We start from the raw sequence: 11,898 nt of genomic DNA on the forward strand, positions 1-11,898 counted from the left end.
GCAGCAATACAAACAAATATTATAAACATAAAATGTAAAATGTGCAACAGTGAGAAAAAAAAAGGGCAATAATAAAGGAGTGGCATAATGGAGTGCAATGTCATGCTGTAGAAAATGTACATTGTGCAAATGAGCACAAAGTTAGCCGTGAGGCACCAAGCAGTATGACGCAGAGACGGAGGACACTTACCGCCGCAAGCTGAAGAGACAGCGCAACTTGAGCGTGGCGTGCACGCCCAGCCGCTCTGCAGTACAACAGACAAACGCTATAAGCATGCAAGTGGATGAGCGTGAAGCAGCGCACAGTCCTGCTCACCGAAAGCCAAACACTCCGACCGGAAGTGACGTGTTGGACAGTAGCGCAAAGAATGGAACGCGGGAAAATCTGCCGCGTTTATAGTCCCTCCCACTTACAATGCGTAGCTACCATTGGTGATCAAATTAGGGCCGTCATACTGCATGAGATGGAACATATCCATGCTGCTACATAATAAAATAATTTGAATTTGTACATGTTTAGTTTAAACAAGTAGTAATTCAAATTATTAGATTATATTATTAACATTCCTATTAAAATTATTTGAATTATTACATGTTTAGTTTAAACTAAACTTAGTTTAAGCTAAAAAAATAAAAAAAATAAATGTGAATTTCTCTGTGAGATGAATAAAGTATCTATCTATCTATCTATCTATCTATCTATCTAAACAAGTAATAATTCAAACTATTGGATTATATTAATTTATAGGTAAAACTTTATTTAAAACCTCAGCAGTTTTTCATTTATTTAAAGGGCAGCTTTTGAATTTATTGTCATATTTGCACAAAATCAAACACACACACAACTGATACATGAAATGCGGACGTGCTAACATGGATTCTACATTTCAAGGAAAATAAAGACAACTCTTGATTTACATCATGAGATAAATATACATTGTCGGGCATCTCACTGGATTCAGATACAAGCACATTTGAAATACCCAACGTCATGCAAACTTGCAGTCTGTATCTCTCTCTCTCTCACACACACAGTTTATATATATATATATATATATTATGCTAAAATATCATACAGTTGGCAGTGTATGCTGACTGCTACATAAAGGCATCAGTGAAGCTTATATTCTATCGCTCATTTTTACAGGACATGAGACGTCGCTGCTGCACAAACAACAACCCCCCCCCCAAAAAAAAAAAAGAAAAATGAAAAGTTCACATTGTCAGACATTAAACATTGTTTATCCGATCCATCATAGATCCACAGATTTCCCTGCTCATTTCACTTGTATTTGCTGCTCCCAAGTCAGCCTTGAACATTCGTTAATTAATTAGATTGAAGTGGAACAATCACATGTTGCTACCAACTGACAGCTACTGTATGTGTGTCACAAGAAATGCAGCGACGATCAAAGCATAAAGAGGACAACAACGCGGCCATTCTCTGCCTCCTCCATGGTGGATTTGGCACGCTCAAACCAGGGAAAACACACACTTGTGCTGTTCAAATGCTCAATAAGGTGATATAAGAATGATAATAATAACAATAATATTAATAATAATTAAAAAAAGATACTACATTGAGATGAGCAGATTAGTTTCCACAGTTTTGGATCCAGTGTTTACGACTCGAGGATCGCTTCCTCTGAGAAACCATACATGCGATGAAATGATGAAGTGAACCTGCTGACAAAAGTGACTGAAATCTCCACAAAACGAGACATTTAATAGTAAAAAAAAAACAGTAATAATAATAAACACAGTGTTCACTATATAATTAAGAACACAGGAGAAAGCACTTTGTTGGGTACTGAATATACATCACGGGGATGTAGACACACAGAATGTTGAGGGTACGGCACAGCTTGGGATGTTTTTGTGGTTTGTCGACATGTTTCCTGCTTTCGTGTCTGCAGTCGGTTTTGAGACGTGGCAATTTCTAGTCATGGTCTGCAAAGCAAGTCACATGTTTGTACCAGCTGCTTGTCTGTGTGATGAACAGGCGGGAGGAAAAAAATCTGTGGAAGTGACTCTCTGGTACTGTCCACCGGTTGGAACAAGCTGTGATACTATGGCCACAAATGACAGCTTATCCCGCTCTCCTGATGCCTGTCGACGGGAGACTGTTTTTTTTTTTGTTTTTTTTTCATCGATTGTTGTTGCTGTTGGTTAAGGCGTTTAACAAAACTGGTAGTTGTTGGTCCTCATCAGAGGCTGCTCCTCTTCCTCGTGGTCACAAGACTGGTCACAGGGGCCGTTGCAGCACTTGGACTCATCACACACTTCACCCTCTGTGACCTCCTGCTGAACATTCTGGTAGGTTAGCTGTGGAGAAGCAACATTAGGCTGGTGAGACGCGATCCAAAAGAGAATGGCTTCATTCAAATGTGCCCTACAACACGTGTCTCCAAATATCATCATCGGTCTCTTGTTTCATATGAGGCAGAAGAGCTGATTGTTATTATCTTTGATATGTTGTGTTTTAATAAAAACAAATATTGGTTTGTTGTCTCTTTGGCTGAATGAAAAAGGAAAATGAACAGCATGAGGACAACAGGCCTGGATGATCGACATATATAACTCACCTGCTCCTGCTCAGGTTGGTCCCCGAGTAGTCTCTCTATCATCTGACTGATCTTGTTGAATGTTGGACGCTCCGTGGGCTCCAGATGCCAGCACATCTTCATGATCGTGTAGCTGAAACGAAAGCAAACCATAGATTTATGTTTTGGGTTTTTTTTGCCAGTTCCCCAGACTGAGCAGTGAGGCAACATTATTTTAAGGATTTGAGGCCATGCGATCAATTTTGACTGCAAACGTCGTGGTGCCTGTAGAAAAGTCTAGAAACCAAATTAGACAAATGAGGAGAGGACTGTGGAGGTGGTGACGCGGTTCCATAAGAGCCTAGTTCATAAGAACCTCTGCCCCTCCAGTCTCATTTTGCTGCCGTGAAATGGCAGTTACACGGCTTTCTAACTTTGAGATCATGTGGCTAACAGGCAGAACTAAGGACTGACTCACAGAAGAACAACAGATGATGAGGCCCTGACTCAGATTCAGTCACCTCCGTTTCCACAGCGTAGTTATTCTGGGTGGTGTGACAGATGTGCCAAATCAGTGCACATCAATGTTAAGGCCTCCTGAGATACTGGAAAAAACACTCTGTATTTTCTCATTTTTTCCTCATCTCGGCAGCCTGCTAAGAGTTAGCCATATTGAGTTTTGGGTTTGGAGATTTTACTGGATTATGAGGATTAATGGGAATACTTCATAAATTTGCCTAACACGTGTCAGTTTAGTTGGATAGGGTGAAGATTTGGGAATCAACTTCTGATGCAACTTGGGATAAATGTTTCCATTGAGTCAGTATGCGATCAGATGTCTGCACCCAAAAGTGACAGAAATCTTTTTCTACTGTAGCCTTCAACAAGCTCATTTTTATTCCACTCTTTGTTGTGTTTTTTTTTAAACAGGGGTTTTAACCTCTTGACTCCAGCCTTTTCCTATTTATTCCACCCTGTGTTTACTGTTTTATTTGGATCTCTTTTCTTTTTCAATTTTGTTTTCCTTTTATTTTGAAGCACTTTGAGTAACCTTTGTAAAAATGCAGCAATGACAATACATTGGTCTGCTAATTAAGCGACAAAAAAAGCATCAACAAGAAAAGATATTGACAAAGACTGGACATAAAATGTACAGCTGTTCTGTCCGTTGAGGTTGTGAGCTTACATTTCAGGCGGGGCAAAGTCTGGTTGGGACATCGTGTAGCCACGCTTCACCATCTTGTAGAACCTGGAGTCCACAGCCATGCGAGGGTAAGGACTCTTACCTGACAGAAAGCAGAAAGTGTTGTCTCATTTTAGCAAGAAAATCAGGAAATGTCAGTGAACACATGCGTGTGTGTGTGTGTGTGTGTGTGTTCTGACCTAAAGAGAAGATCTCCCACAGGAGGATGCCATAGGACCAGACGTCACTCTGGACGGTGTACACACACTCGAAAATGCTCTCTGGAGCCATCCACTTCACTGGCAGACGTGCCTTCACACACAGTGGACAGAATATTTTAGGCTTGCTTTATATTTGAAAAAAAACCAACATGTTTCTAATGTGCTCGGGTGCTTACGTTGCCCTTCACCACGTAGTTGGAGTCATTCATGATGTCACGTGCCAGCCCAAAGTCACAAATCTTGGCCTCTCTGTGGTTGGTCAAAAGGACATTTCTGGCAGCCACATCTCTGTGAATACACTGTGAAGAGACACACGCACAAAGACGAGGACTGTAGCATGAACAAATCACAATCAAATGCTCTAGATATATGAATTAGCAACATAATGTAAGGGAATAACCCTTAAAATGTATTTGACATGATAAAAGTATTCATGTAAATTTAAAAAAAGTGATTTTATACCAGTCAGCCACAACAGTTTATTTTCTAACTTGATCAAGCCATAAATATATGCATTTTACAGAATAAGCTTTAGTGGTTCAGAATGATCTCTTTTAAAAGAGAGGACACCTTTTTACTGTTTGCAGCCAGTTACCAGTTTTAATGTTATGGGCTGATGGGTGCGTTATCTGCAATAACAATAATAATAATAATAATAATGATGATGATGATAATAATGCTATAGTGCTTCACAATAAAAGGAAAATAACATTTAAAAAGAAAAGACATCCAAATACAACAATAAAACACAACACAGGGTGGAATGAAAAGGCTAAAGTCAAAAAGTAAAAAAACTGTTTTACCTGTAAAAATAAAACAAAAGATGCAAATAAAACAGTAAAATACAACACAGGGTGGATTAAAAAAAAAGGAAAAGGCTAGGGTCGAGAGGTTAAAACCCCTGTTTTAACTTGAAAATAAACCAAAAATGAGGTGGAATAAAAAAGGAGCGAGTTGAAGGCTAGAGTAGTAAAAAGCTAGAGTAATAATGCTGTTAAGTCTTTTATCTTTGAATGCGAAATCACTCACATTTTTGCCGGCTAAAAAGTCAAGGCCCTGAGCCACTTGAAAGGAAAACCTCAGCAAGTCGTCGATGTCCAGTGGCCAGTCACCAGTCTCCACACAGGCAGCATCTGAGCATGAGTCAGCCAAAGATCACATTAGTAACACCCGGGGTCAGGGGGTTAACACGCTTAATGACTTTGATGAGCGTGTTGCTGCATGACTGAAAAGTGTAAATTAAAACAAGAAAGCATTTTGCCTTGGGTTGATTCTGCATTCACGGGCTGACTGGGCCTCATCTCCATGTAACTGCTCGATGATTCACTGGAGATCCCACTGTCACTGTTAGGTAAAGAAAGACAACACAGAGAGTGAAGCCTCAGCAGAAACGCTGCGTCCTCCGAATGAACGTCGACGGTTGGAGATGTACCGTACCTTCTGATGAACTGTTTCTGATTGCAGATGTTCTTGTAGTCATTTGAGCTCTCCATGGCGTCAGGAATGCTCATAACAAAGTTCACAAACGTCTCTGCCTTCTGGCGGAGGAAGTTCAGGAGGTCGCCGAGGCTGCAGTACTCCGTGATCACAAGCACTGGTCCTGCGGAGGAAACGCACCATATTAAGGCCTTTTCAACAAAGAAATGTCTGTTTGCATGCAAATGTGCTTAGTTGCACCAGATTGTCCATTAAGTGGCTGAACGAGAACGTTGATAAACATGTTTTTGTGATTTCTTCACTCGTTCTGTTCTGCTCGCTGACCTCCATAGGTGCAGGCTCCCAGTAGATTGACAATGTTCTTGTGGTGTCCCAGGTGGCTGAGGATCTTCAGCTCAGACATCAGAGCCTCCTTCTCATCTGTGTGGGCACTGGCTGCATGAGTATGATACAGAGTGGCATCATAAATTTGTATTATCAAATCTGATCATGCAAAAAATGTTTCTTGTTAATTGTTCTCATTTCCTAGTCACTCTGATTTGCTTATATAAACAAAGATCACTCTGTTAAATCAAAGTTCGGGAACATTGGCCCCACCTTTCAGCATCTTCACAGCCACACGAGTCACATTGTCTTCCTTTCCCAGACCATAGGCTGTGGCCTCGACAACCTTCCCAAAAGCTCCTGCTCCCAGAGTCATCCCTGTGTGGACAGGAAGTATGTCAGAATAGAAAAAAAAAATCCTTTCATATATTACTATTATTACAATTCCGGCATGGTTTCACCCAATATTCTCCTTTTTAGTCTAATTATTTGGTGCATGAAATATTTCCCTGAATTCCTTCAAAAACAGCAAATCCAAAATGTGACAATTCAGGAGTTTTTTGATTGAGTTTATACTAAAAAAAAAAAAAAAAAATGCTGCAAACCTAGTGTCAGTTTGTCTCTTGGGAACTCCCACTTCTCATTGTAGGGCAGCTGAGTGGGGTCAATGAAGGTGTAGTTGTTTCCGTCTCTCGCCTCAATGATCTTCCAACGGATCTCATACCTGGGTTTCTGAGAAGGAAAAGGTGTTTGTACTTTTCTAGGCTTGCTGACCACTCTCAGCGGCTTTACACTGCCGTTTTGCCATTCACTCTTTCACACCCATTCACTCACAGTATTTTCTATCACTCATCTTTCATAGTCACTCACACGCCGCCAGCACAGCCGTCAGGAGCAACGTGGGGGTTAAGTGTCTTGCCCAAGGACACACTGGGCGTGCAGACTATAGCGGGAATCGAACCCACAAAAAACCCCATTCTCAAAATCGACAAACCCCATATCTGATGTGCATCTTACCTGCTTATATTTGTAAAACAGAAAAACCAGAAGCACAAGGAGGATGGACAGAATCCCTGCTGCTCCAGTCAGAGTGGAAGTGAAGAGTTTATCTGTCCAATCAAAGAAAAATCAACACTGATACATAATTTAACTCCATGCGCAGCAGCAGTTTTTTGTTTTTTATGCTATTTGCGGCAATGTGGTTCTCAAAAATAGATTTGATTCAATTAAAAATGATTCTTCGTTTCATAAGATGTGATTGTGTCCAGTTACAAACGCTTACAAGCCAAACATTCGATTTGCATTGAGTCTCGTCCATGTGACTCCATGACAACAAAGTACAATGACTCACCAGACACCTCCACGGCGAATGTGTCCCTGCTGACACCAACGAGGTTGAAGGCGACACACTCCACTGTCATCCTCTGACTGGACAGACCCACGGTGAGGACGCTCTCCACCTCCACGGCCCCATTCTCCTCCCTCTGTACCTCCACTGTGGAGGCCTGGAGAGGGATGGCCATCTGTAGCCCTGAGTTGTTCTCATTGCACCTGCCTCATTGGAACACAGTCAGTTAGACAGAGGATCGTCTCTAAAAAAGCGTCTGTTGACGCTAATGACAGTGACACTTACGTAGGCCGTATCCCGAGACATTGGTACCAGATGATTCTGGGAGCAGGATAACCGAATGACGTGCAGGTAAGTGTGGTTACATTTTCCCACCTCACCACAGCAACAGGCCTCTCTGACAGTGAGGAGGAATGAGGAGAACATTGTGAGAATGAATGACCTCAAGTGACCTTAAAATGAAACTTTCATTTTCCTTCAACAACCAGTCACATCACTTACGATACATTTGGACTTGGAATGTGATGGAAGCGTTGGTCAGGTCACTCCTGGCATAAAAGGTGTACTGGCCCTGCTCCTGTGCATTCATTCTCCTCTGCTGCAGAGTTGCATGGTATCTATTAAGAAACAAAAAAAACAAAAAAAAGAAGAAGAAGAAGAAAAAAAAAAAGTTTTTTTACCCTGACAAAAAAGAGGAATGTCTACAAATCTTCAGTGACTAATTCTACAGTGTTAATTCAGACATTTGTCATTTGTCTGAAAAGAGAACTCCACTCTTCCCTCCTGCAACACTTTCATGACCTTGTTGTTCTCTGTCAAATTCACACAAAATGCAGCGGCAGCGTTTTTCCACAGTCGCTTCTCCTTCCTGTCGTACACACGCAGTTTCAACTGTGCTGCAAAAGCATGTGAAAAAGCAGCTTTCACACGAGACCACTTTCGTTTTGGCCCGAATCCGCCTCAGTTGTACCTGTTGTTGTATCGGATCAGCTTGTGCTCCTGGGTGGACGTGCTGGGAGAAGTTGGCGTGTGCCATCTGTGCTCTGTGATGTGAGGGTACGCTTCGATGACCACGCTGAGTTCCAGATCTTCTCCCTCGTTCACCTCGACCAACAGACCCTTGTGGGCCAGTTTGGGGGACAACTGGGGCAACAGCCTGATATAGGGCTTATCTGTTCAGAATAATCAGTGGTCGTCAGAGTTGATGTGTGTCGAAGCTTCTTAGAAGCTTTTTGCGTTTTTCAGTGTCTTACCTACAACCAGCAAGTATGTGGTTGAACTGTTCTCTCCTGCCTCATTGGTGCCAATACAGGTGATATTTCCTGTATCTGCAAGGTCCACAGCAGAGATGGTCAGTGTGCTCTTTATGTCCAGGCGGTTTTCTCCACTGGAGCGAGCCCTCTCCTCAACGGTTGGTTTCTAAAGCAAAACAAAAGTTAAGAATACGACTTCCGCCACAACTAATAAAGGTCCCGAAATGTTAGATACTGACCGACTTGGTGGTGTATTTCCAGGTGACATTGTAGTTGAAGTTGGGGTTGTGTGTGGCGCAGCGGATCGCGAGTTTCTCGCCAACGATGCGCACATATTCATCCGTCTCCAAGAAAACATACGGAGGAAAACGAAGCCCTGAAACCATAAATGAGTGTCAGACTGGGTGCACGTATCCTACCAGTTTTGGTAAATCACTGAGACAGTCAAGTGAGTCTCACTCTGAATGACGTTGATGGAGAAGGCCTTGGAGGTCTTCTCCAGTCCGTTGACCCTGGCCGTGCAGACGTAGTCAGCGTTAAAGCTGGGATGCAGGTTGTGGATGAGAATGCCCCGATGTCGGTCAACTGTAATGTTCATCTCTGGCGGCACACTGGTCCCGTTGTCCATGCGGAGGCCCAGGTCTGTGGCTGCTGGGTTGGTGATCAGGCAGGGCAGGAGATAGTCCTCACCCTCTTTCTTCACCACACGCAGGGACGTGCTGCTGGTCCAGAACGCGCGGCTTGGATCTGGATCTGGAAAAAAGCACCACATTAGAAAGCTTTTCTAATATAAACGAGAGCAAGACTCTCATTTATCTGAGCTCACCTTGTACGTACACATGCACTGAGGAGGTCAGATAACGATACTGAGGCCCAGCAGTGTAATAACACCTGTATGTTCCGGTAAATTCTGCAGAGGGATGCTCCACCTTTAAGGTGCGGACATTCCCTTTTCCCTTGAGCACATAGTGCCGTTGTTTGGGTAGTCTGGTTTGCCAGTTGACGTGGCTGTCACCCTCACACCTTAAATCCAGTGGGTTCCCAGGTGTGACCAAGACCTCAGAACTCCTCACCACCTTAGAATTGAAGCGTATCACCGGGCGCCTCCATTCTGCAGAGAAGAAATGGAAAAGTGGAAGTGGAATCAACGCATTTGTTGACCGCTTAGTCAATAGAAGCAGAGAAATTATGAGTATGAGTACGAATAAATCAAAGTAGATTTAAAAACAAAACAAAACATTTTATTGCGAAGATGTTGCGTACCCTCTGGTCTTATTTATTTCTTTATTTTATAACTGTGGTCAGTCCGCTGTTTTGTCTGCGCCAGGATTCAGATTTAGAAAATAAACTCATTATTTGAGGAAACAGATTGAAGCCTTGGACCAGAATAACATCCCTCTGTCCTACACACTTCTGCTTTTCACACCGTCTCTGTCTCGACACTGGAAAAAAAAACTGGACAGCTTAATCTATGTAGAATTTTACCTTTGGGCTTCAACACCAACATCAAGAGGTACGTTGGGTTGCAATTCATATTAATATTACTCTAATTGATGGTTCTGCTCTTTGTAAATGTGATGCTGTTATCTGCTGAACTTGTCTCTGACACATGTCTGTCCTGGGAGAAGGATGCTCCACTGCTCTTCATGAGGTTTCTCCCATTTTCTCCCAATAAGATGTTTTGTGTGTGGTGTTTTGTGAGTGTCTAAGGATAAAGGGTGTTACTTGCTGTAAAACCCTTTGAGGAAAACTGTATTTATGATTTCTTGACTTGACTGGACTTGTTGACATTTGAGACTGAGAGTACCTTCCCTGGGAAATAGCAGCTTTGGATAAGTTTACTGTACTGTGACTTTTAAAGCAGAACTGATATTCTATGTTCAGCATGTTTTTTTTTTTAATTCAGCACAGTACACAAGGTAATGTAAAAACACAGGGAACAAAGTGCGGTTTGAAACTAATCAGCATTTTTTTTTCCCCTTCCCATGAACATCCTGACAGTCAGCATAAAGTCCCTCTTCACTCTGAAGAATGAAAGGTGCCTTTATGTGCTTAAATGCAAACACATGAAATTGCAATTTGATGCCCGGTGAGTGATACCGATAGTAAGCTAAAAAACAAAGTCTCACAACAAGGACCCCAAAAACAACTCATGATGCTGCACTTGTTCTGCTCCATTAGACACAACAGCGGAACAGATCACAGAGGCTGAAGCGCAGTGTCTCTGTGCTCCTCTGCGCTGACCACGAGTTTATGCCATGAAATGTATGATTAAATCAAGGCAGCTCGACACACAAGAATGTCTGAGGGAATAATTTTGGAGTATTGTACGAAAATAAATAATTGTCGCACAGATGAACAGCAGCAACTGGATTTCACATGAAAAAAAGTATTATATTACAACATTAACAGAACAATTAAGCACTTGTTACTTCCTTAACCCTACAATTGTGAGATTCAGTATCTTTCTAAATGTCTTTTATTTCACTTCAGCCGTAGATTTGTGTCTGTGTTTTCTTACCTGAAGCAGCAGAGGCCACTATCCCCAGCAACAGAGTGAGGTAGGACAGCATCCTGGATCAGCTCCAGACTTGCAGTTTGAGGGTCGGATGTTTACGTTTGCTAGAAAGGGTTCTTCCTCTGATCTGTAGAGTTAGTGAGACAAATGAGAACGCCACCAAGGAAGCTGTGCTACCGCCTTCTCACCCTTGTCTGACTGTTCAGAGCCGCACAGCCTGTGCAGATGAACCTTATATAGTGCTGAACAAACCCAATGTAAGGTTTATGCCACAGCTGCCCTAAATGAACAGTATTGGTAATTATCAAAATCATATTTCACGTTTCTGTAATGGTTAACACACCAGTATGTAGAAAATTTTTAACCAAAGTGATAGTTTTAGAGGTAAAATCCAAATATTATTGTTATCCAAATGTACTATTCTACAAAAAAGCCAGCAAAAATAGTAAAGCACATTATTATTGCTTGATTAAGATGTCAAATTAGAGTTATTTACTTGCATTCCTGAACAGAAACGTTTGTTTTTGCGGTTAAACGTTAAGCTTGAGTCATTTCTGACTTCTCAGAGAAGAAGCCCAGTGAGGTGGCTCAACTTTGGGTACAAGAAGGTGAATTCAGTTTGCTGTTTGCCAAATAAGAAATAATAACAATAACATCAGCAAATAAGAAGCAGCAGCATATGATGTAGCAAAGCAAACCCGGAAGTTAGGACCATACGTTTTAAAGTTGATTTAGGGACCAAAATAAAATAATCAAGTGACTGGTACTTAATCTCATCACTCACCTGCAGACTCCTCCAGCTTCACAGAAAAGTGAGATCACTTCACTGATGTTTCCACAATCCAGAGTGGAAACAAGAATCCTTTCTTCCTTTCTTTCTTTCTGTCTCTCTTGACTCGGTTCTTCTTCTGCTTGATAATGTGTCTTCACCCCAGGAGTCACACAGCAAACATGAAATCTTTCAGAAAGCAAGTGGTGGAGGGAGGAGACAACGCTCTGTGTGTGTGTGTGTGTGTGTGTGTGTGTGTGTGAGTGGAGGCGGATCAACATATCATGCTCAACTAATTAATG

At 42.0% G+C, this 11,898-nt stretch overlaps 1 protein-coding gene across 1 annotated transcript; it reads right to left on the reverse strand.

Moving 5' to 3' along the window:
• Window positions 1-737: 737 nt before the first annotated feature.
• Window positions 738-11,862, reverse strand: csf1ra (colony stimulating factor 1 receptor, a). The gene is made up of 22 exons (XM_058649595.1): window positions 11,612-11,862; window positions 10,831-10,954; window positions 9,136-9,420; window positions 8,769-9,062; window positions 8,549-8,685; window positions 8,310-8,475; window positions 8,027-8,228; window positions 7,558-7,673; window positions 7,342-7,453; window positions 7,060-7,259; window positions 6,726-6,817; window positions 6,314-6,440; window positions 5,982-6,086; window positions 5,709-5,819; window positions 5,385-5,547; window positions 5,209-5,291; window positions 4,977-5,080; window positions 4,124-4,246; window positions 3,927-4,038; window positions 3,730-3,829; window positions 2,586-2,697; window positions 738-2,325 (listed from the first exon to the last, which is right to left on the reverse strand). Exons 2-22 carry the CDS (start codon window positions 10,880-10,882, stop codon window positions 2,179-2,181), a joined length of 2,943 nt encoding a protein of 980 aa, XP_058505578.1. The 5' UTR covers window positions 10,883-10,954; window positions 11,612-11,862; the 3' UTR covers window positions 738-2,178.
• Between the last annotated feature and the right edge of the window lie 36 nt (window positions 11,863-11,898).

Source organism: Solea solea, chromosome 14, assembly GCF_958295425.1.
Source record: "Solea solea chromosome 14, fSolSol10.1, whole genome shotgun sequence".
Taxonomy (NCBI): Eukaryota; Metazoa; Chordata; class Actinopteri; order Pleuronectiformes; family Soleidae; genus Solea; species Solea solea.

What these genes read in the sequence shown, in the direction of transcription:
- csf1ra (XM_058649595.1), bottom strand. Translation starts at nt 10,882, where the DNA reads ATGCTGTCCTACCTCACTCTGTTGCTGGGGATAGTGGCCTCTGCTGCT. An exon ending in GGAAATACACCACCAAGTCG is followed by an intron (nt 8,476 to 8,548) that starts GTCAGTATCTAA and finishes GTTTTGCTTTAG; the next exon opens with AAACCAACCGTTGAGGAGAG. An exon ending in CTGATCCGATACAACAACAG is followed by an intron (nt 7,674 to 8,026) that starts GTACAACTGAGG and finishes GTTTCTTAATAG; the next exon opens with ATACCATGCAACTCTGCAGC.